General features: G+C 35.8%; 1 protein-coding gene across 1 annotated transcript in view; it reads right to left on the minus strand.

Moving 5' to 3' along the window:
* Nucleotides 1–22625: 22625 nt before the first annotated feature.
* slc34a1a (solute carrier family 34 member 1a) overlaps nucleotides 22626–27013 on the minus strand; it is a 21247-nt gene continuing 16859 nt past the window's right edge. Inside the window, exons 11-13 of the mRNA XM_016473961.1 lie at nucleotides 26327–26443; nucleotides 24601–24725; nucleotides 22626–23293 (exon numbers count right to left, since the gene is read on the minus strand). Of these exons, the coding sequence (XP_016329447.1) occupies nucleotides 22715–23293; nucleotides 24601–24725; nucleotides 26327–26443 (821 nt within the window). The 3' untranslated portion in view covers nucleotides 22626–22714. The remainder of the gene's footprint in view (nucleotides 23294–24600; nucleotides 24726–26326; nucleotides 26444–27013) is intronic.

Below are 27013 nucleotides of genomic sequence, written 5' to 3' on the forward strand. Positions count from 1 at the left end.
CAGCAGCGGCAGCAGCGTAACAGATCTATTCCGCCAAGACCAAATACATTAACATTGTCATGTACATTTACCATGCCAATCCCTCAGAGAGCTGTCATGACAGAACAATTTAAAGCTTGAAAAACACTCATATATGGAAAGAATCTGTTCAGGACCTAGAAATACATACATGACAGCTATTGATCATCCTTCAAGAACTCGTATATGGTAAAAGATACCCGTCTAAAAATACAACGGTGCATACAGTATATGGAATACTGTGAACAACTTCAGGATTTTGTTAACTTGTTAATAAAAGTCTATCTGGCTTCAAACCCTCTTCAGAGCAATTTATTTTGAACAAGAAAAATTCTACAACAACCACTAGTCAAAAATAACTTTGGAACGCAGCCCATTAAAACAACATACTTGACCCAACACACATGGTATACTTTGTCCATACAAGCAGCAAGAATATATATTTATGTATTTTTACTAATGACATTCAGTTCTGAATATCATATGTGACCCTGGACAACAAAACCAGTCATAAGGGGCAATTTTTGAAATTGAAATTTATACATCACCTGAAAGCTGAATAAATAAACTTTCCATTTCCATAGGGCAATATTTGGCCAAGATACAACTATTTGAAAATCTGGAGTCTGAGGGTGCAAAAAATCTAAATATTGAGAAAATCGCCTTTAAAATTGTCCAAATGAAGTCCTTAGCAATGCATATTACTAATCAAGAATTACATTTTGATATATTCATGGTAGGAAATTTACAAAATATCTTCATGGAACATGATCTTTAGATCAAAGCGTAAACAACGTATCTGCATACATACGTTGCATACGTCGTTTACATATGTGATACTCTCCAAAATAGTGCCATGGTATTGTTGAATAAAGTCGTTATTTTTGTTTTCTTTGCACACAAAAAGTATTCTTGTAGCTTCGTAAAATTATGGTTGAACCACTGATGTCACATGGATTATTTTAACGATGTCCTCTTTATGTTTCTGAACCTTGATCCTTTTAGGATTCTTGCTGTCTATGGGAGGGACAGAGAGCTCTCGTAATTCATCAAAAATATCTTAATTTGTGTTCCGAAGATGAACGGATGTCTTACAGGTTTGGAACGACATGAGGGTGAGTAATTAATGACAGAATTTTCATTTTTGGATGAACTATCCCTTTAAGACTGGTTTTGTGGTCCAGGGTCACATATGTGGAAAACAAATCAGAGTAAAAGAATCAATGATGATGCAATCAAATATGAGACACATGCAAATGTAAAGTCAATGGTGTCATTATTCGGCTCAAATTGGTTCAGTGTTGATTTAGTTTATTTCAATAACTCTGTGAAGTTCATTAGTCATGACACCAGTTTAATTCAGCTATAAGCAGCTCTCCAGAAGGCAATAGTATCATCATTCAGCTCATCAGTTCAATGTTGATTTAGTTCATTTCAATAAGTTGATAAGTGAATTTTATTTGATCAAAAATATGGTAAAAACAGTAATATTATGAAATATTATTACAATTTAAAATAACTATTTTCTATTTGAATATATTTTAAAATGTAATTTATTCCTGTGATGCAAAAATTAATTTTCAGCATCATTACATTGTCACATGATCCTTCAGAAACCATTTGAATATGCTGATTTGCTGCTCAAGAAATATTTCTGATTATTATCAGTGTTGAAAACAGTTCTGCATCTAATGTTTCTTTGATGAATAGAAAGTTCAAATGAACCGCATTTATTTAAAATAGAAATCTCTTATAATATTATAAATCATTACTGTTAATTTTTTTCAATTCATTGCATCTTTGCTGAATAAAAGTATTAATTTCAGTGTCCATAATCATATCTGTATCTCTCTCTATCTCAAATAAGCAGCATAATGTTTAAATCAAGCAAGTGTGGCTGTTACAACTGAACCCACCAAATGTTCCACAGTTAAAATCCTCCTGTTGAACGACTTACAGCTTCATCTAGAGCTTGGTTGCTAGTTGGTTGCTTATTGTTCCAGAATTTCCTGATCTGGACCTGATATTCACATAAGGCTTGTGTTGCTTAGTATGCAGTAGTGATGATTCTTGCCTCATCCAACAGCACTAACTAGCAAAAAAGATGCCAATACTGCATACTGATGTTTACACAGCATAAAACATAAGCATAAAAACTCTTTTCAGTTTGTGGCGTTTGTTTTGCTGAAAACATTTCAGCATTGTGTTAAATATTGTGGGTTCGGGTCTGCAGCTCAGCTTAGACCAAGCAAGATCAAGATAACAAACTAAACCTGGAAAAAAGTTAAATGGAAGAGAACTGCAAAGAACTCCAAGTTTTAGACAAACACAATCTCGTTCAGTGGCCTGAAGCTGTATTCAACCTCAGATCAACATCAGCTGTACTCTTAAAGTTCGGGCCTGATCGATTTTCTCATATAAATGGAGAAAAGGTTTTAGAACATAAAGTCTGTACCCGTCTGTATTCAGACACTTGACAAAAATGATTTAAATTGACTGAGTTTACAATCAAACATTCTGGGGCAGTATCACAAGGTATACAAAAGCTAAAAACTACATTATTTGTACCTTATTTACCACTAAATGGTACACATTATGACTTTAAAAGTGCATATTAGTATATAAGTATACATATTAGTACCTTTTGAAAGGGTACAGAGAAATTTGTGTACCTTTTTTGCTGAAAGTGAAGGAGTTGCTTCAATAATTCATACTGTCTTCACTCATACGCCAGATCTTATTAGTAGTTCCTAGCAAAGGCAAGCATCATTATTACTCTTTCTCAAACGCTGGGTTAATTATCCAATCCCTAACACTTTACTTTTTATAAACTTCGGTGCATAACTTAGGACTTAGGAGTTTCCATGCATGTCTCTTTAAATGCAAATGAGCTGCTGCTCCCCGCCCCCTTTTCCAGAATAGGGCTGTGCCTTTACAGCTCATACCTCAGATATACCTCAGATACCTCACGTCGTTCCAAACCCGTAAGACCTTCGTCCATCTTCGGAACACAAATCAAGAAAAAGTTGTTAAATAAAGTCGTTATTTTTGTTTTCTTTGCACACAAAAAGTATTTTTGTAGCTTTGTAAAATGATGGTTGAACCACTGATGTCACATGGATTATTTTAACGATGTCCTTGCTACGTTTCTGCACCTTGATCATGGTAGTATCCTTGCTGTCTATGGGAGGGTCAGAGAGCTCTCGGAATTCATCAAAAATATCTTAATTTGTGTTCCGAAGATAAACGAAGGTCTTACGGGTTTGGAACGACATGAGGATGAGTAATCAATGACAGAATTTTCATTTTTGGGTGAACTATCCCTTTAAACTTCTGATATAAGGCCTTCTGAGCACATACATCCAAAGCACGTGCACAGAAAGCGGCTGTCACACAGCATGTGAGTATTAAACTAAGTTCTCTTTCATGTTTTATTGCTCTTAAACTGTCAAATACAGACAAGTTTGTCAAAAACACACGAGTTACAAAAACACAGTCGGTTATGTCTGTGATGTTAAACAGCTGGGAAAGAAATCACATGTATATATTAGATCTGTGTATTAAGTGATAGCAGCGTAATATACAGTACCTATACTGCTGTCTATGCTGTTAATATGACCGAAACAATCAAATAAAATCGGAAAATCACTCGATTTAAAAAGTGGGTGGATTTTTATCATTACAAGGTGACTGTGTACACACACTGCCAACACATATTTATTATTTATGAACATGTAAAAGTGAATTTTACATAATAGGTGCCCTTTAATATTTTCATGCCTTATAGTCGCATTCAACAGATTAGAGATGAACAATAATATAGTTGAGATTTGCTGTATGAGAATAAAGTTGGACATACTTTTCTATCCAACTTTATATAGCTGGCCAATAATATAGTAACATTTTGCGAATTAAGATTTGCTATATATCGCATTATGTGTATATGCTGTATGTATGAGGATAAAGTATATATATATATATATATCGACTGTGAACAACTTCAGGATTTTGTTAACTTGTTAATAAAAGTCTATCTGGCTTCAAACCCTCTTCAGAGCAATTTATTTTGAACAAGAAAAATTCTACAACAACCACTAGTCAAAAATAACTTTGGAACGCAGCCCATTAAAACAACATACTTGACCCAACACACATGGTATACTTTGTCCATACAAGCAGCAAGAATATATATTTATGTATTTTTACTAATGACATTCAGTTCTGAATATCATATGTGACCCTGGACAACAAAACCAGTCATAAGGGGCAATTTTTGAAATTGAAATTTATACATCACCTGAAAGCTGAATAAATAAACTTTCCATTTCCATAGGGCAATATTTGGCCAAGATACAACTATTTGAAAATCTGGAGTCTGAGGGTGCAAAAAATCTAAATATTGAGAAAATCGCCTTTAAAATTGTCCAAATGAAGTCCTTAGCAATGCATATTACTAATCAAGAATTACATTTTGATATATTCATGGTAGGAAATTTACAAAATATCTTCATGGAACATGATCTTTAGATCAAAGCGTAAACAACGTATCTGCATACATACGTTGCATACGTCGTTTACATATGTGATACTCTCCAAAATAGTGCCATGGTATTGTTGAATAAAGTCGTTATTTTTGTTTTCTTTGCACACAAAAAGTATTCTTGTAGCTTCGTAAAATTATGGTTGAACCACTGATGTCACATGGATTATTTTAACGATGTCCTCTTTATGTTTCTGAACCTTGATCCTTTTAGGATTCTTGCTGTCTATGGGAGGGACAGAGAGCTCTCGTAATTCATCAAAAATATCTTAATTTGTGTTCCGAAGATGAACGGATGTCTTACAGGTTTGGAACGACATGAGGGTGAGTAATTAATGACAGAATTTTCATTTTTGGATGAACTATCCCTTTAAGACTGGTTTTGTGGTCCAGGGTCACATATGTGGAAAACAAATCAGAGTAAAAGAATCAATGATGATGCAATCAAATATGAGACACATGCAAATGTAAAGTCAATGGTGTCATTATTCGGCTCAAATTGGTTCAGTGTTGATTTAGTTTATTTCAATAACTCTGTGAAGTTCATTAGTCATGACACCAGTTTAATTCAGCTATAAGCAGCTCTCCAGAAGGCAATAGTATCATCATTCAGCTCATCAGTTCAATGTTGATTTAGTTCATTTCAATAAGTTGATAAGTGAATTTTATTTGATCAAAAATATGGTAAAAACAGTAATATTATGAAATATTATTACAATTTAAAATAACTATTTTCTATTTGAATATATTTTAAAATGTAATTTATTCCTGTGATGCAAAAATTAATTTTCAGCATCATTACATTGTCACATGATCCTTCAGAAACCATTTGAATATGCTGATTTGCTGCTCAAGAAATATTTCTGATTATTATCAGTGTTGAAAACAGTTCTGCATCTAATGTTTCTTTGATGAATAGAAAGTTCAAATGAACCGCATTTATTTAAAATAGAAATCTCTTATAATATTATAAATCATTACTGTTAATTTTTTTCAATTCATTGCATCTTTGCTGAATAAAAGTATTAATTTCAGTGTCCATAATCATATCTGTATCTCTCTCTATCTCAAATAAGCAGCATAATGTTTAAATCAAGCAAGTGTGGCTGTTACAACTGAACCCACCAAATGTTCCACAGTTAAAATCCTCCTGTTGAACGACTTACAGCTTCATCTAGAGCTTGGTTGCTAGTTGGTTGCTTATTGTTCCAGAATTTCCTGATCTGGACCTGATATTCACATAAGGCTTGTGTTGCTTAGTATGCAGTAGTGATGATTCTTGCCTCATCCAACAGCACTAACTAGCAAAAAAGATGCCAATACTGCATACTGATGTTTACACAGCATAAAACATAAGCATAAAAACTCTTTTCAGTTTGTGGCGTTTGTTTTGCTGAAAACATTTCAGCATTGTGTTAAATATTGTGGGTTCGGGTCTGCAGCTCAGCTTAGACCAAGCAAGATCAAGATAACAAACTAAACCTGGAAAAAAGTTAAATGGAAGAGAACTGCAAAGAACTCCAAGTTTTAGACAAACACAATCTCGTTCAGTGGCCTGAAGCTGTATTCAACCTCAGATCAACATCAGCTGTACTCTTAAAGTTCGGGCCTGATCGATTTTCTCATATAAATGGAGAAAAGGTTTTAGAACATAAAGTCTGTACCCGTCTGTATTCAGACACTTGACAAAAATGATTTAAATTGACTGAGTTTACAATCAAACATTCTGGGGCAGTATCACAAGGTATACAAAAGCTAAAAACTACATTATTTGTACCTTATTTACCACTAAATGGTACACATTATGACTTTAAAAGTGCATATTAGTATATAAGTATACATATTAGTACCTTTTGAAAGGGTACAGAGAAATTTGTGTACCTTTTTTGCTGAAAGTGAAGGAGTTGCTTCAATAATTCATACTGTCTTCACTCATACGCCAGATCTTATTAGTAGTTCCTAGCAAAGGCAAGCATCATTATTACTCTTTCTCAAACGCTGGGTTAATTATCCAATCCCTAACACTTTACTTTTTATAAACTTCGGTGCATAACTTAGGACTTAGGAGTTTCCATGCATGTCTCTTTAAATGCAAATGAGCTGCTGCTCCCCGCCCCCTTTTCCAGAATAGGGCTGTGCCTTTACAGCTCATACCTCAGATATACCTCAGATACCTCACGTCGTTCCAAACCCGTAAGACCTTCGTCCATCTTCGGAACACAAATCAAGAAAAAGTTGTTAAATAAAGTCGTTATTTTTGTTTTCTTTGCACACAAAAAGTATTTTTGTAGCTTTGTAAAATGATGGTTGAACCACTGATGTCACATGGATTATTTTAACGATGTCCTTGCTACGTTTCTGCACCTTGATCATGGTAGTATCCTTGCTGTCTATGGGAGGGTCAGAGAGCTCTCGGAATTCATCAAAAATATCTTAATTTGTGTTCCGAAGATAAACGAAGGTCTTACGGGTTTGGAACGACATGAGGATGAGTAATCAATGACAGAATTTTCATTTTTGGGTGAACTATCCCTTTAAACTTCTGATATAAGGCCTTCTGAGCACATACATCCAAAGCACGTGCACAGAAAGCGGCTGTCACACAGCATGTGAGTATTAAACTAAGTTCTCTTTCATGTTTTATTGCTCTTAAACTGTCAAATACAGACAAGTTTGTCAAAAACACACGAGTTACAAAAACACAGTCGGTTATGTCTGTGATGTTAAACAGCTGGGAAAGAAATCACATGTATATATTAGATCTGTGTATTAAGTGATAGCAGCGTAATATACAGTACCTATACTGCTGTCTATGCTGTTAATATGACCGAAACAATCAAATAAAATCGGAAAATCACTCACTGCTCTCGACTGAATAACTTCTATAGCTGTAATAAGAAGACATCTCTTAGGTGATTGCTGCATTTAAATGCTTTATTGTGAAGATAAACATGTCGGATTGTGTGCAGCTCACTCAGGACGGGGTCTCTGCTAATACGGCAGTGTCCGTCAACAGTCGTGGGCGGGGCTTGTAAAATGTGACATCACATTTTACAGATTCTGCTAACGGCTTGTTCAGAGACACTGCTTATGATTTATGGGGATTTAAAAAAAAAGGAGTGGGTGGATTTTTATCATTACAAGGTGACTGTGTACACACACTGCCAACACATATTTATGTTCAAACAACATGTAAAAGTGAATTTTACATAATAGGTGCCCTTTAATATTTTCATGCCTTATAGTCGCATTCAACAGATTAGAGATGAACAATAATATAGTTGAGATTTGCTGTATGAGAATAAAGTTGGACATACTTTTCTATCCAACTTTATATAGCTGGCCAATAATATAGTAACATTTTGCGAATTAAGATTTGCTATATATCGCATTATGTGTATATGCTGTATGTATGAGGATAAAGTATATATATATATATATATAGCTGCATGAAATTTGAGACAATATAAACAAGATTTGTTATGTAGTATACATTGCTTTACATGAGTATGTATGCAGGCAAAATAGGATGTACTTATGCTGTTGCATTTCATGCACGATGAGTAATTCAATTCAAATAAGTTTCATTGCCTTTCCCATGAAGCTACACACTATATGAACTTCACTTCAATCCCCTGACAGCTGCTCTCAAGGTCAGAAACACACACGTTGCACTCAGATGTATTCCAAATGTAAACACAGCGAGCATAAATTATGCATATATTTAAAGGTCTTGCTTCTAAAACTCCTCTCTCTGCAGATTTCATCAGCACGTTGTTATACCGCATAGCTACTGCGGGTCAGGCTGTCCACCAGGGACGTGTGCATCATTTATACGGTTTGATAAAGACCGTCACACATCAGACTAGATGCATTCGAGGGTTAGAGAACTGATGAATGTGCAAAGGGCAGCCGTGTCCCAGGAACGGGATGTTTAGAGACACCCACATCTCCATCATCCCGTTCATTTCAATATCTCAATCATAAAAATGGCCCCAGGGAAAAAGCATTGAAATGTCTTTTATATAAGACGTCTGCTTACATCACAACCTCTGTACATCACTGTGTTTAATGCCCTACAGGAATACAAACAACATATTTTGCATACTCTCTCTAATTTGATCATTTCCCCAAATGTGATTTTACTTAATTTGCAGCCCTTACATCCCTTCATCCTGTCTCATGCTCTATGACTTTTTTCTTGCGAGGAACACAGTGTTTAAAGGGGTGGTTGATTGCGATTTCACTTTTTTAACATTAGTTAGGGTGTAATGTTGAGCATAAACAATATCTGCAAAGTTACGACGCTGAAAGTTCAATGCAAACAAAGATATCGTCTTTTTAAATTATGGCAGTGTAATGCCTACAAAAACGGCTCATAGAGACTACAACGAGCTACTTCCCAGGTTTGTGACATCACAAACCCTGATAAACCCCACCCCCTTTGTTGCATGTTCCCGGGGGCGGGGTTTATCAGGGTTTGTGATGTCACAAACCCGTGAAGTAGGTCGTTGTAGTCTCTATGAGCCATTTTTGTAGGCATTACACTGTTGTAGGCATTGCCATGTTGCGCTGCTTTAGAGAAGAGGAAGAGTTGTTGCCATGCCGTCAAAACTATGGGTGCACGAAAACATCTATTCGTATATTCTGTCTTCTAACGATTCTAATGGATTCACAAGTTTCAAAATCAATGTTCTAAAGCAGCGGTTCTTAATCCTGTTTCTCACGTCCCCCTCACGTATGCGGTTGCCGTGCTGTATTAAAGCTTTAATCAGGATAAAACCGTATATTAAAAGCTAACAGAAGCAGTAGCGTTTACAAATAACAGCGTATCTAAAAGTATGAGAAAACAAAAAACAAAAAGCATACCATTAAGAGCCATGTGCTTTCACAGGTTCTGCATGATCCTCATCACTAATATTCTCTGGGTCTCAATCGGGCTCAAATTGATAAGCAATATTGTCGACACCATTGTTTACAATACAACCGGAGCACATGCCGCTGAGGTGAGGGGCGTAACGTTTAGATGCACACTAGGTGGTTTGGCGAATCGCAACACACTGGGCTAGCTAACCAATCTGAGCCCATCGCGTATTTCTGAGGGAGGGGCTACATAAAAACAGGAAATCATCGGAGCGTTCAAAAGAGAAGGGACAGAGCGGTGTAGAATAAAGGTAAATTATGTGAAAAAGAATGTGGTTTTTTTTTACGAAGCATTAACACATTTTTGACTGCTTCCCATAAACACAATCAAGCCTAGAAAAAAACAGTCACCCACCCCTTTAAGAAATTCTGAGCTGCTCTTTTCTATTCAAGGACAATCGGTAGTAATCACAGCTATCAAGCTCCAACAAGGTCAAAACACCACAAACTCCCACATGACTATATTAAGAAGTCATGTGATACCTTTATGTAAGGAACAGAATGAAATGTAAATCTTCCTCTCCACTGAAGCGCCAAAATCTCATTCGTATTCAGATTTAATGTTATTGGTGGCAAATGCTATTGATTCTGACATGTTGTAACAAAATAAGTCACAAGAATTTGAATATGCTGAAGTAAGAATAAGATTTAAAGGGGTCATATGATGCGATTTCAAGTTTCCCTTTCTCTTTGGAGTGTTACAAGCTGATTGTGCATAGATAAGATCCCTGAAGTTGCAAAGACTAAAGTCTCAAAACCAAAGAGATATTCTTTATCAAAGTTAAGACTCTGCCACGCCCCCCTAAAACGGCTCGTTCTAACAGGCCCCCACATATCTACCTCACTATGTGGAAATATTTGCATAATGCCACCCAAATGTTCATGCAAAGAAAGAAGGCGTGGTTTCAGTAACCGCAGTTAGTGTTGAAGCAGCCATGTCAGGGAGACGCTGTGTGTTTCTAGGCGAAAGCAAAAGCACTTTATTTGGCCTTCCGAAAGTAGATGCATTTAGGAATCATTAAGATTACTTACAACAGAACAGCAATGCATTTTATGGACGACCGTTTCGTGAACCTAGGAGAGGAGGTAATTCTGACTTTGCTATGACAATCTGGCGCTTCTAAATCAGCTACTGTTTTGTTATTAGTTTAAGTATTTGCTATTGACTGTTCAAATGCGGAGTTTTGCGCATCGTGTGTGTGTGTGTGTGTGTGTGTGTGTGTGTGTATGTGTGTGTGTGAGAGAGAGAGAGAGAGAGCGCGAGAGAGAGAGAGAGCGAGTGAGCGAGAGAGAGCGAGAGAGAGAGCGCGAGAGAGCGAGATCGAGAGAGAGAGAGAGAGAGAGAGAGCGAGAGAGAGAGAGAGAGAGAGAGACACTCAGCTGGCTTAACCGTGGCTTGTGTACTGCAAACACATACCAGCTTCAAACGAAGCGTTTGAGAGAGGCGGGGCATAGAGGATGTGTTTTTTGAACATTAAAGCATGTCAACATATTCTGTTACACCAAATACACAAAATAATGATCTTTAAAAAAGCATCATATGACCCCTTTAAAGAGACTAAATTAATAGTGAACTGCAATTCACTATAATAAGTGTTACATTAAAACTCTCATTCTGACGGCACCCATTCACTGCAGAGGATCCATTGATGATCAAGTGATGTAATGCTAAATTTCTCAAAATCTTATATGCAGCAAACAGCTTGTCACACACTCACACATGCTCATAGTTAAAGACATTCACTGAAATTTATGTGTCACAAAGGTGCATGCTCTCCCTCAAGGAATTTACATTTTCAAGGAAATCCAGCATGAAATCTCTGTTCATCCCATCTGTCCTCCTGGAATGTTGTGCACGTCCATATGAGCATTAATATTAAACCTGTCACTGGCATGTTTTTAGAAAAGAACTTTAGGCATTTAGGCATTAGGAATTTTAAGCATGTTGATTCAGGAATTCATTATTTTTATAACTTCTAGATGAGATTCACCTGTTTGGGAAATAGCATTATTTAATGTGAACCAGCTGGTATAGAACAAATAAGCTACATAATGTTAATTTAGCATTCAATTTATATGTTTTGCTAGATGATGCCGTGCTGAAGAGATCACATTAAGTCATGCATTTAATGTAGTCATTTTCATAAGTATGTAAAAATACTGCAGTCAAAAAAAGGTACTGCAGTATTTTTCTTACTAAGATTTAGAAACTATTTACCTCAGAAAATGCTAGTAAATTTCACAAGTAAATACAAAGAAATAAGAAGTCAATAAATGAATTTTTAAGTATTTTCTTGTAAAATTGTTCTCCAATAATCTTTATTTTCAACTTCAAAAAATATTTTTTCTACCGTGTATATATATGCTGAATTTTTTTTTTGTGGCAATGCAATTTATGTTGTAAACATATTTTTAGTAAAAAATCTGAATTAAAGGGATAATTCAAGATTTGATGTTTATCTGCTTACCCCCAGGGCATCCAAGATGTAGGTGACTTTGTTTCTTCAGTAGAACACAAATTATGATTTTTAAGTCCAACCGTTGCAGTCTATCAGTCGTATAATGCATGGCAATGGTAACAAAATCTATGAGAGTAAAAAAAACATGCACAGACAAATCCAAATTAAACCCTGCTATCTATCCCTTTAATGTATAATTTATACTGAAACTGTTTTAAGACTAAATTTACAGTGTAGTTATTTAAAAAGTTTCCACTTTGCATGCATATGAATAAATGTGAATTGAGGTCTATTCAAAGTCTACTGTGACAGCACCTTTACTGTTATGGTTATGTACTAAATAAATCAAATTGCATTAAATAATTTGGGTTGACACTAAATACTAAGTTCCATCTGTAATCATCATTGGTAGGAGTAATTAATAAAAATAGTAAATGAAACAGATGACTAAACATCTGACAATCCCCTGCGGCAGATCATTAGCTGTTATCCTGGACCCTCTGCGTGGCCTTAAGCCAAGCTTCATTTGTTACAGTCAACCAATGAACAATTAAGTGCTTGATGCATTCGTCTGAGTGCATAAGCATGTGTGATTGGCTCATTGGGAATCAATGTGCACGATGCTAATGCATAACACACCCCTCTATGTTTGAGGCAAAAAATGAAGTTGTCGATTAAAACTGATAGTTTATATGTCATAGACGGCACATCCGTGAAAGCCAAAGAAAGAAAAATACTAAGCGCAGGATTTCAACTTTAGTACAGTACTGTAGTACTTAAAGAAACAGTTCACCCAAAAATAAAAAATGTATAAAAATGTACTCTACCCTCAGGCCATCCAAGATGTAGATGAGTTTGATTCTTCATCAGAACAGATTTGGTGAAATTTAGCATTACATCACTTGCTCACCAATATCCTCTGCAGTGAATGGGTGCCATCAGAACGAGAGTCCAAACAGCTGATAAAAACATCACAATAATCCACAAGTAAGTTTCCATCAAGAAGCTTGTTTTCATTCTGAAAACAAAAGTGTCACATGATAGGCCACATTCACAGCCAATCAGAACTTATTAAATAGTTAAATGCAGAAGGATTTTGGACCAATGAAACACAACTGTGTAAGATATTTAAATCCAACAGAATATTAAACTTTGATGATAACCTTTAATCGAGAAAGTAAAATTTTCCCTGAGGGAAAGAACAAAACCTCTTTATTTCCAGAATTCAGGATCCCTTGTGTGCCAAAGACGGTTAAAAGAGACAGTAAATGTTAACACTCTACAAATTAAAGAAATACTTCACTGTATTATTCTCCCTCGCTGCGTTGGCAGCTGCCCAACACAAACCTGGGCAGAGGATATGGAGACGTGGGATACTTTAATTTCTGTTTGTTCTCACAGACGGATGAACTCCAGGGCTGGTAGAGCTCCGCTTTGTTTCTGCGCTCGGTTGCACTCACAGCAGTGCTGGATAGAGTGTGAATAAAAAGCACTGCTGCTGTGAAACGATCCCACAGCACAACACAATGTTCTTACCCTGTATGGCATCAGGACCCCCACACACTCGAGAGGAGCCGAAAACAAGAGCCAGAGAAGAGTTAGAGTCAAAGAAAATGCAACAAGGAACGAAAAAGATATAGAAAAAAAAAGAAACAGGAGCAAAATAAATATACTTTTTTTTTAAAGCTAAATACTGTGTTGTTGTTGCCTGGATGTATTGTAAAACTTTTTTTTATAGTTGTTCATGTTTCTCTTGTTTGTCTCACTGTTCTTCATAATGATGAAAGCCTGTTTCTGCTACAGAACAAAATGTAAACTCGGAATTGTGAGATGTAAACTCATAATTGTGAAGTGTATACTCAGAATTGTGAGATCGGAATTGTGAAATATAAACTCGGAATTGTGTGATTGGGATTGAGACGTAAACACGGAATTGTGAAATGTAAACTTGGAATTGTGACATGTAAACTCAGAATTGTGAGATCGGAATTGTGAGATGTAAACTCAAAATTGTGAAATGCAATTGTGAGATTGGGATTTAGATGTAAACTCAGAATTGAGAGATGTAATCTTGGAATTATGACATGTAAACTCATAATTGTCCAATGTAAACTTGGAACTGTGGGAATGGGATTTAGACAAACTTGGAATTGAGAGATGTAAACTCAGAATTGTGAGATGTAAACTCGGAATTGTGAAATGTAAACTTGCAATTGTGAAACTGGGATTTAGGCATAAACTCGGAATTGTGAGATGTAAACTCATAATTGTGAAATGTAAACTCGGAATTATCTGATTGGGATTGAGACGTAAACTCGGAATTGTGAGATGTAAACACGGAATTGTGAAATGTAAACACGGAATTGTGAAATGTAAACTTGGAATTGTGACATGTAAACTCAGGAGTTTTTCCTCCTTCCGTTTTTAAAAAAGTCTCCGTCCACATGAAAACGCAAACGCATGCTGTGAAGCACTGTCAAGAGCATGCCAAACCAACAGGTGGCGATATAATCTCAACCGTAAAGCCATGTTGGCCAATCAGAAGCCTGAAAAAGTTTCCAGTAGGCGGAGATAACAGCGCAGGCTCCGACGTCACAAGCCAAAAACTCCAGTTTCGCTATCTACACGATAACACTGAAACCGGAGTTTTTGAAAATCTTCACCCTGGCAGGCGTTTTCAGAAATGTTCGGTTTCAATGACCTCGTGCTGCGTTTGCGTGTGGACGAACGGCCAAACTGCATAGAAAAATCTGCGGTTTTAAAAATAACCGCGTTCATGTGGACAGGGCCTCAGAATTGTGAGATTGGAATTGTGAAATGTAAACTCGGTATTGTGAGATCGGAATTGTGAGATGTAAACTTGGAATTGTGAAATGTAAACTTGGAATTGTGAGATTAGGATTGGGACGTAAACTAAGAATTGTGAGATGTAAAGTAATAGTATGTCATTATTCAATAATAGTATGCCATATTGTTGTCATCACTATTTAGAGATAATAGAGACTTGAGCTTGTAAACAGCTTCCTAGCAACTGCCCAGAACAACCTAGCAACATTTTAAAAAACCACTCAGAACACCTTGGCAAGAACACCTTGCATAGCGACGTTCTGGCAACTAGCCACAACAGCCTAGCACTAGTGGTGAGTAACACAGTCAACCAGTGCACATCACAAAATGCAGAAGTCTATTTGGTAATTTTGCTGCGTGCAAACAGAATAATTTACTTTATTTTGAATAATGACTCTGACGCTTCCACTGTATTAAAAGACTGTTTCAATGCTGAATCCAGGCATATACAAACACAGACAAATAAACATACACACAAGCTTGTGTTTGCAAACACAGAGCACTATCGTACAATAGTCATATAAAACAGTTGTTCAAAATACAAAAGGTTAGTAACATGAGACCAAAAACATCTCAAGAACAAACTGTTCAGGCTGTCCAGAATGTTTATTGGCTTTGAGCTGAAAACTTTTTCACTCCAAGAGTGAACAAACTGAGGAATTAAGATGTGAAGGACATATGTGTCAAAATATCGAACTCAGTCTGAAACCACAGCACATGGTTATTATTGCACAGTGATATCATATTCCAAATGTGTTTAAAGTCACTGACATCATAAACAAATAAATGCATAATAACACGACTTACATTCACAAATGGTGTCAAACTGGTCAAGTTCACATGCAAAAGAGAGCAAAATTCCCCTAAAATAACACTAATTTCCCAAATAACAGAACTAAAGATGTTTTTTTCTTTTAGTCCTGAGTAGCCTTGAACAAGTCTGAGACTGTGATCTGATTCATGAGCGCTTGCACAACATCTCTATGCAAGTTTATTGGCATGCATCAAGTTTTTGGTTCAGAGATATTGGATGAGAACGGCACAATTTAATGGGTCAACTCTAAAAATAAAAAAAAACATGCAAACAGAACCAAACCTCAACTATGATTAGCTAAACCACAAAAAATGATCTCTGATTAGCCTGCTGAGATGTACTTAATAGTTCCTGAAGCACATAAATTATTTAAAAATCCTGCCAAGAACATGTATTTTGGGTAAGTTATGTAGGGAAGAAGCTATGTCTCACAAAGTTGAGGAACTGTTGATTTAATGTTTAGCTCAATAAAGCAGCTTCAGCAAACGTGCATGCATGACTTAAATAAAACAAGCATTTATTTCTTTCAAACATGCAACTCTTTGCTTCATATGATGTTCATTGATGGACTGGATTGGTGTGGATTTCTTGAGGATTATTGTGATGTTTTTATCAGCTGTTTTGGACTCTCATTCTGACGGCACCCATTCACTGCAGAGGATCCATTGGTGAGCAAGTGATGTAATGCTAAATTTCTCATCATTTCTCAAAACTCATCTATATCTTAGATCAACTGAAGGTGAGTACATTTTCAGCAAATTTTCATTTTTTGAAATTCCCTTAATAACTGTTTGTTTTTCACTACACGTCTATGCAAATCTTTAGAAAAACATAAATAATGTGCATCAAAATAAGTCCAAATTTACCCAACTCGGTCTCTATCTTCTAAACTGTCTCTATTTTTGTGGTTTGGGGGAAAAAGCACAGGTTGGTATCCAGCAGAGCTGTTTCCACTGCCTGGGCCATTTACAGCAGACAAATAAAAACAGTGTTGTGTGTTTAGTGACAGTGCAAATGAGGCTGAAATGACAGAGACACACACTCAGCCGTGACCTACTGGCATGACACGGACAGGCCCAGATGCACAAAACAGACCTTGACACGCAGTAGCAGCACTTACAAACTGAATCTAAATGACAGAGAGAGCGTATGGCATGATGACAGGTATGAACTTGCTTTTGTAAGATTGAAAGCAGCGCAAAAACATTCTGAATGACTGAATGCCCATAAAAATGATCAGAATTCAGATTGCCTTATCCTGGTAAGCCTACAAAAAATATCAAATATAGTGGTTTATTCTCTGGATAAATTTCACATGCACACTCATTCGTGACATACAGCCCAGTGGCTGATAAATATTTCGAATTTGTTCCTCCAGGTGCTCATTTCTATGTTCTTGTTTAGAAGTGTAATCGAATTTACAGTCTTCGCAGTGAGGACTGGTTAGTATGCACATATGCTTTTGCGTGGAGTTGTGTGCATTCACAAGCAGCGTGTTCATTAGAATGAGTGATGGTGAGGAAGAGGAACAGAGAACGTTGCATCATTTAAAGGCCTGCATGCAACTTTGCCTCATTTCCCTCTGTTATGTAACTCAGAGTTTCTGTATAGGCTCTGTACCAAAGCCTAGCAAGCTGTCATGCTGTCTGTTGTCTATATAGGCAGCTGTCTTCTAAAGCAGCATTCTAACAGAAATAGAACCTTGAAAATGACCAATTCAGAACGCTCTGTGAGAAGAATGTCAACACGTCATACAAATATGTTATTTATACTACTGGTTTTTGTTTGTTTTTGAAAGAAATGAATACTTGTATTCAGTAAGGATGCGTTAAATTGATTAAAAATGACAGTAAAGGCTACAAGTGGGCTACATAATGCTACAAGTGTTTATTTCCAATAAATACATTTTTTTGAACTTTCTCTTCGTCTTCACCAATGAATCCTGAAGTAAAATGTATTGTGGTTTTCACAAAAATAATAAGCAGCACAAATGTTTTTAACATTGATAATGATAAGAAATGTTTCTTGAGCAGCAAATCAGCATATTAGAATGATTTCTGAAGGATCATGCGACATGTAATGATGCTGAAAATTCAGCTAACTAAAAACTCAACTAAAAAATAGTCACATTTTATAAACAAAATACAATAACTGCTTTCTATGCAGCAAATGGAGATTATGCACTGGTACTCTTGTGCTATTCCTGCAGTTCCTGGATGTGCCATGTTGAATATTCTGCCCAATTTGAACCACTGAATTTGTGGAAGCGAATATGTAAATACTTTGTCTGATGAATATTATAGGTTGTATTTTTAAAAAGACGGAATATTTTGGAAGTGAAGTCTGGAAGGTGAATATTAATTATTTTTAATAATGAAAGTTTGTGTCAAATATTTTGAATTTAAATGTTCACTAAATATACAACATTAAATATACAGCAGCCGTGTTAAATGCATTAATGCAATGGATTTTTTTTAATTAGCGCAATTCAACATTTTTTTTTTTTTTTTATCAAATAAATGTGGGTTTTGTGAGCGAAAGAGACACACTCATACATACAGTACATAGAACTTTTGTATTTTATATATTTTTTCTAATATATTTTACAGCTCAGCACCTAAGTATCGGGGGGAAAGGGCCTTTTATCTACACTGAACTATTATAATAATTGCTTTTTGGTATCTTTTGTTATTTTTTTGACATTGTCTGTGAATTATCTGATGCTGATAATTTGGCCACATACGTTTTATCTACATTTTAGTGACCGGAACATTCCTAAACTGGTCAACAAGTGCAGTTTTTTTTCCTGTTTTTCTTGTTTCCTTTTGAAACAGGAAGTTTGGGAAGGACAAATCAAATTCATTAAATAACATGATTTGTATAATAACCATTTAGTATGATTTGCTATTTGCCAGTTGGTTGCAGGTTGTATTTGTTGGAGGGAGATTCTTATTCTAGAGAGCGTCTGATTGGTCAAAAATCTGTGAAGTGCAAGATGAGTCATCAAAGATGTAAATCAGCTAAAAGCTTGTGAACATTTACAGTAGGAGTACACTGGCATAAAGATGATCTTCAAGCTACAACACATGGACTACAAGCCATGGCTTTAATGGCTCTACGCAGACAGCTTATTCGGTTTGAAACAGAGCCTGAACGCTGCAGCAGTGTGTGTGTGTAGTTAGACCTGTCCTCTCTTACTAGACGTATGGAAAGATGATTTCAGTGCAACACTGATTACATAACCCTCTGAACATTTATGAGGCAAAAGTAGCACTCATTAGCGAAGAGATGTGAGTGTGTTTTATGGCGTCCCTGTTAAAAATGCTGCATTAAATATCATTACCTTTCAAATAAAGTGCTTGTCCACAACCATCCATTACAGGGTAATTGAAGGTGAAAGTTTTTGGTCTGGCTATAGCTACAACAAGGTCACACTGATCAAGTAATATAGTCTGAATGCACTGTAAATCGCTTTGGATGAAAGCATCTGCCAAAAACATACTGTGCATGTATTTTATTTTCTTATGTTTTAACATTATGCATTATTCATTAAGAAAATGTTATGTATATAATTGAACTAAATGATATAACTGCCAAATATACAGTATATATATACAGTATATATATATATATATATATATATATATATATTAGAGTCTCTTGTGAGCTCTAAAAATGCATCTTCAACATGTATAATGTCTTCAGTATGTGAAATATTAGTATTCAAAATATCCTTGAGTCTGTTTGGCTTTTCTGCCCATTTATACATTTAGGTAATCTTAGGATAACAGCTGTGTTTTTATTCAGAGACGTTTCTATGGGATTCATCAGAAACTTGTTTTTCTATTACGGCTTCTGAGCTTTTATCATCAGAGCTATTGCGGCGAGCAGAAACACTCTCAGGAATTTCTCTCAGATCTTTCCATGAAAAGACTGCGAATCGCAAAGTCAGACACCAAGAGATGCTCGAGACTCTTACAGCTTGTTCAAGGACTTATCGCTGTTTGAGATTCACTTGGAAAGATAATAATCTAATAAGCAAAGGTCTGTGACAAATTTAACTAGAAATGCAAAAAAGCCCACAAATTCATCCTCTCTGAAAAGACTTCTATCATTTAGTACATTCTCACCTTGATTACTTCCATTGCATTTGGCAGAAGTCTATCTTGAGCTTTCATACGCATACCTAGAAGTCACATTACTCACATTAAAAGACCTGGGCAAGCAGACAGTTAATTAAAATGCTGTTATGTTCTTCACATATACTGCTTAATCTTCCATTCACTTCTATGAACACATAATACAGCCTCAACACAGCCTCTATGTGTTGTTCCCAAGAAAAACCCTCTAACATTTGGTTTAAATAAGCTCTTTGACTCCCTGACCTAAGACATAAAAGACCCTTTGTTCAGACCCCATTTATGATCACAGATTAAGCCTGGATGTGGATTCAACAATAATTTTACTTCGAAAATGTTTGAGTTGGATTTGCGTCCTAAGAACAGACCCATGGATATTTAAAGGAATAATTCACCCAAAAATGAAAATTAGCTGAAAATGTACTCACCCCCAGTCCATCCAAGATGTAGATTGTACAGTAGTTTGTTTCTACAGAATTACATCACTTGCTCACTGAATGGGTGCCATCAGAATGAGAGTCCAAACAGTTGATAAAAACATTACAATAAGAAACAAATCCATCATTAAGGTGTTTTTACTTTAAACCATTGCTTAATTATGAGTACCTATACAATGTTGCTTTCTCCAGTGAAAAAGTCACCTTGTACGAATCAGGAGAGAAATATGCACAGATTAAGCACTGCGTACAAGCAAAAACAGTTCTAAACAAATATGTGGGTGGATATGTTGATGTGAGAGGACATTTGAATGGACTTTTTCATTGGAGGACACAATATTATGGATTATGGACTTATATTTTAGATGAAAGTGACAGTTTAAAGTTAAAATGTCTTGATTGATTTGTGTTTTTTTACAAACACAGAGCTTTTCGTTTTACAAGACATTAACTGATGGACTGGAGTCATGTGGATTACTTTTGTATTATTGTGATGTTTTTATCAGCTGTTTGGACTCTCATTCTGATGGCACCCATTCACTGCAGAGGATCCATTGGTGAGCAAGTGAGGTAATGCTAAATTTCTTCAAATCTTTTCTGATGAAGAAACAAACTCATCTACATCTTGAATGGCCTGAGGGTGAGTACATTTTCATCTAATTTTCTTTTTTAGGTGAACTATTCCTATAAATACAGGTAAACCAAGCTTCATGTTGTGCAAACTACATGCAGTATAATTTTCTAATAAAGCTATTTGACTGACTGCTCTTTTACGTCTGAAAGTGAAATGAAGGTAATGGTTATCAAGCAGCAGAAAAGCATAAAAGACCATAAAATTAGTTTTAAGTTGTATATTAAGGCAAAGCCCATAATTTAAATTAAAAAAAAACTTGCCCTCTGCCCTCAAATTTCCTTAATGTGGTCTGCATGTTTCACACCTTCTGGCACTGCCGTGCAACTATTTAAATTAGATTTTTACACACCCAACTATTAACTGCAGTATCAGCAAAGGAAGTCCATGACACCCGGAGAGCGCTATCCATTAGCATTCCCATTCATCTCAATGGCAGTCAATGTGTGTGTTTGTGTTCATTTCTGTGAGTCAATGTGCCTATAAAGACATCTGAAATGTCATCTCCACAGTCTCCAGATAATTAGCGTTCAGCCTGTCACACTGACCCTACCATGAGGCGCTACCTGGGAATTTACGTCACTATCTGGTTTTCAGAATGGAGCTTACTGAATACTGCACAATGTACATATACCGCATACTACCTTTAAAAATAGCATGAGAAACAGAATGCAGTATACAACAACAAATATGTCAAACGGTACCCTGCTGTGGTAGAAGAACATTTGCACCACAAAATAACATGCATGCTTGTATATCTTTATCAGGTCTGTTTCTGATCATTTATCTATAATGATGTGTTTTTGACTGTATGAAGAAATACTTGATGAATCTTTAGTGTTTCTTGTTGGATACTACTCTGTAAATCAAAACACTTTTCTTGCAATTTTTACATTCTGAAAGTAGAGCAGATATATGCTTTAAAATGAACTTTAATGCAAAACACTGGAGAAGGTTTAATACTTAATTAAAACAAACTATTTTCCAATTATACTCCATGTGGTCCATTCTCTCATTGACATTATGCAAGGAAATTAAAAAGCAAACTATTTGCATTTTAATATCTGTATATTTAATAACACAAGGCATGATGGGATGGCCCTGAGTTATGTTTGTACCATACAGATCCTGTCTGTCAATGCAGACTTTCAAACCGCTTATTCAGCGAGATTTACATAGCGCTGCAGATAATAAACATTCATGCATGACTGCAGGACAAAACAACAAAATGTTCACCCAGATTCCTCAGAGGCACAATGGCCTCGAGATATAATTCTCTGAACCTATTGTGAAAATATTATGGTGAATAAAATTAGACTGATTTGTTCAAAAAGTGCATTTAGAATTTGAATAAGCACCAGATGCAAAACTAAGCAACTGTTCCAAAACCCAGTGAACCGCTTTAAAGAAGAAGAAAGAAATGTTTCTTGAGCAGCAAATCAGCAGAATGACTTCTGAAGGATCATGTGACACTGAAGACTGGAGTAATAATGCTGAAAATTCAGCTTTGCATCACAGGGATAAATTATATTTTGAAACGCATTCAAACAGAAAACAGATATTTTAAATTGTAATAATATTTCACAATATTACGGTTTTTACCGTATTTTGATCAAATAAATGCAGCATTTAAATTAGCATATAAACCATTTTTAAGTACATTCGGCTGCCATCTTGGATAGATTTGTTCTTATTGAGCTTGTTGCAGTGCATTATGAGATTGCCTTCTACGTGAATGCGGATGCTGTCTTAGAATTGGGCCAAAACAGTATCTTAGTTGGTGCATTCATGCATATGCTGCCTTAAAATGCTGTCTACATAAGCAGCTCACTAGGTTTTGGAATAGAGAATAAATCTGAGACTGGCCATTTAGACCATGATGGTTTATTTTGGAAAGACTACAAATCTACAATGGCGTGCTGTTGCATCTTTCTAGTCCTCTAAGTCTAAACACTCTTGGCTCTGAGGAAATCTCCTCAGGTAGGGACAGGGCAGGGTTGTCATACCACTGTTCGGTTTGTTTCTTTGACTCTGGCTTGATGTTTGTTGTGTCTGGAGTCACGACAACCACATCTGGGTCATTAAGTCGAGCCGGGCTGCAGCACAGCACCGTTGTTTTGGTAATGAGCTTGTCGAGCGGTTTGAGAGAGTGCATCCACTGCGGGAGAAAGTCCCAGCTGCGCAGTGTCTTCGGCAGGTGCGTGGGACTGTGGGACTGCATCAGGTTGACCAGGAGGATGAAGATGGTGAGCGCGGCGAACGGCGCACCCACGCCGACCATGGCCTGCCATCCGGCCAGAGAGATGCCGAACACGAGGCAAGGCAGCAGCAGAAAACACACCAGAAGGTAAAGCACAGCAAACCAGCGGTACTTGGCAGTGCATTCGCCCAGCGCAGACGCCATACGGATGGGCAGACGAGTGAGCGGGACTGGATACCACAGTAAAATCCCAAAAATATTGAAGTAAAAATGGCACAAGGCAATCTGGAGGGAATATGAGAGTAGAAGAATAAAGCAAACTAGATTTTTCACTTATGTGAGTGGGGGCTGTTAGATACGGCTTAGGTCTGTTTTTAAATATTCAGTACTTGAAATTTTTGTAACATGCTTAAATATTAATATATAGCATTATCGATTTGACCACAGTGATTGGATAAGAACAAAGCTTGAACTAATTTCAGCAGGATGATGAAACTATTGTCTTCTGTACACTGCAACTCCTTTTCTTAGTATTTTTGTCTTTTTCCAGTACAAACATCTAAACATTATCAGATCAAGATACATTTATTTAAGAAACCAAATTATGCAAGACATTAAGTCTTGTTTTCTGAAAAAATGTATTAAAATGTAGTGAGTTTAATCTTAAAACAACAACAAAAAATCAGCCAATGGAGAAAAAAAAAAATTCAAAAGGAAAGCTAGTTTTTTTTTTCCCCTATTGGCAGATATTTTTTCTTATTTGAATCATAAACTTTTCAGAAAACAATAGTTAATATCTTCTGTCATTTTCCTTTTCAAGATAAAGTATCTTGATTTAAGAATGTTTAGATGTTTGTACTGGAAAACGAGACAAAAATACCAAATAAGAAAATAGCTTTTTAACTGCTTTTTAACCAAATTGAATTGGTTTACAAATGTCCATATGTTTATTAATGCCTCATATCTTACGAAGTGGTCAGTGGATGAGACTGAATATTTATTAAATATTTGTTTAAAAAAAAAAAAACTCTTCTGACATAGATGTTAGCTTTCTTTTTAGGCACCAAGACAAAAATGACAATTATACTAGACGATTGTAATACATGTAGTGCACATGTGAATCACACTGCATTTAGGGTTCATATAAACACATCTTTCAGAATCTGAAATTGGATTAGATTCATTCTGACTGAGGATAATTAGTGCATGTAAACATACCCAATGTAAGTCTATAAGACTTTTTCTTGAGAAGTAACAGTACACCTCTTTTCAACATGCTAAACAGTTTTAGTTATTCATGACATGATTCATAAACATATGATGCAGAATGTGTTAAGCTCTGAGTTCAATACTTGTGTTCAGGGATCTAAACAAACCCCAAATCTTCAGTATGACTAAGCAAGAACCACTAAAAAAATGAGTAAACAAATGCATTAATGAAGAAAATGCCATGTGTCCAGAAGATACATTTTCTTCATCATCCAGTTGGAAAAGCAAGCAGATTTGCCCTGAATTTTTGATAAGGTGCAATCATTTTAGAAAACTGAAATTTCCACTGAGTGCTCAGTAATGGCTGTGTGTCATTGTCGTACCTGGCATGCAGCAGGAAGCTTCTCTCTGGGGCTGGCGAGAGCTGCAAGGATGGCCGTGGTGGTAGTGCCAATGTTGGAACCCAAGGTCAAAGGATACGCTCTATTGAGACTGATCACGCCAATGCCTGCAGGAATCAGAGACAGATATACAGGAATCAAATGTTTTTTGTCCAAGCAATGATATGAAGCATGTATGGAACTGTCTTTTGGTTTGAGATCTAGATATTTGAAACCAACTTACAAAACGGATGATAGGGTATCAGCTGTTTGTGAAACTGGACTCCATAGTTAATGAGATGCAGCCCTTGTGACAACATAATATTTTCTAATGTTTTCGAAATATGTGTTTTATGCTTACTAAGGCTGTATTTAGTTTTTCAAAAATACAGTAAAAACAGCAATAATGTGATATATTTTTACAATTTAAAAGAACTGTTTTCTATGTGAATATATTTTAAAGTGTAATTTATTTCTGTGATGCAAAGCTGAATTTTCAGCATCATTCTAATATGCTAATTTGCTACTCAATAAACATCTTATGATTATCAAGGTTGAAAACAGTTGTGCGCCTTCATATTTTTGTGGAAACCATTATACTTTTTTTCAGAATTATTTGACAAATAGAAAGTTTAAAAAAAACAGAATTTTATTTAAAACAGAAATGTCTTTAACATTATAAATGTCTTTACTGTCACTTTTGTTGCTGAATAAAAGTATACAGTATCTTAAATACTGTATATATACACACACACATAATTATAACATTTATACGCAGCAGGAAAATGTAAAAAAAAACTAACTACAGGGACATGTAAATGTTCTCCTGGAACGAGCTGTGAGGTCACATGGTTTCTGTCCCTTTGTCAGCGCTGATGATCTTTTAACCCTCTTTCCACTATTAATAATACGTCCAGTGACACTTCAACTTTTCAGGGGCTTTAATAAAAGATGATCTCCATAGTAACTGTAATCTCGAAGACACAGAGGGATCCCCATTGGCTGAAAAGTTAATAATTATCATAATCATGCGGCAGCCGATGAATCATTTCCAGGTAATGGGTGTAAATTAATGATGAAATAATTGAACGAGAAAGCACCATCATTTTGCCTGATTTCACAGAGGTGCAGTTAATATTTAATTTGAGCCAAAAGCACTATTAGCGACTAGTTCACACTCACATTTGCTCTACATTTGAAGAAAACACCAGGGTGTATCAAAAATTAAAGTTTAATCAGAACTGCTGATTATTTCTGTTCATTATTTTACAGCGAAACAAAACAGCTGAATTGTCACATGGTTTTATTAGCATGTAAAATGTAATGCATCATGTAAAAAAAATAATAACGTTTGATCCTGGGACTTATTGCAAAAGTTTTCTAGCTTCTTTTTAAGTGTTTGCACATCGAACCATGAAAACACAATACCCTAGACAGATTTCCACAGCCGTCTCAAACTTCATTTCAGTGATCTGAAAAATGCAATAAATTCTGCTGGTTTTTGTTTACTTGACTGTTTCACTCTCATTTTTTACATTCCTGGCATACAGTATAAATACACAAAAAGCCTTTTTGGACTCGGGTGGATGCATTATTAATGTGTTTCAGAGCAATCTTGTGCTGCTGCCTGCTGGTCGTCTCATTCATGCGATGTCAACAATGAGCTTTTGTCGGCAGGGTCACTTCTAAACCAAGGATCTGTTGAAGAAGTCATTCATTAGAGATTTACCTATGAGTGGAGTCAAGGCCGAGGTGAAAACAGAGCTGCTCTGGATGATAAAGGTCATTCCTGCTCCAATCAACATGGCCAGATATCCTGACAGCCAGCCGAGAGGGTACGGGAAATCTATATGGAGTTAAAAATAGACACAAAAGAGACAGCTGTTGATGTACAGTAAGAGCATAGGGCTGTATGCCTATACAAAACAAAAAATGGCAAAAGTTACAAATGAATAGAGGTGTGACGGTACACAAAAATGACCGTTTGATATGTACACTACCAGTCAAAAGTTTTTGAACAGATTTGTAATGTTTTTTTTAAAGAATTCTCTTCTGCTCACCAAGCCTGCATTTATTTGATCCAAAATACAGCAAAGCAGTAATATTGTGAAATATTTTTACTATTTAAAATAACTGCTTTCTATTTGAATATATTTTAAAATGTCATTTATTTCTGTGATCAAAGCTGAATTTTCAGCATCATTACTGCAGTCTTCAGTGTCACATGATCCTTCAGAAATCTTTCTAATATGCTGATTTGAGAAACATTTTTTATTATCATTATTATTATCATTATCATCATCATCAATATTTAAAACAGTTGAGTAAATTTTTTTCCAGCTTGGTGAATAGAAAGATCCAAATATCAGCATTTATCTGAAATAAAAAGCTTTTGTAACATTATACACTATACCAT

This window comes from Sinocyclocheilus anshuiensis, unplaced genomic scaffold (genome assembly GCF_001515605.1).
Source record: "Sinocyclocheilus anshuiensis isolate Anshui unplaced genomic scaffold, SAMN03320099.WGS_v1.1 scaffold877, whole genome shotgun sequence".
Lineage (NCBI taxonomy): Eukaryota > Metazoa > Chordata > Actinopteri > Cypriniformes > Cyprinidae > Sinocyclocheilus > Sinocyclocheilus anshuiensis.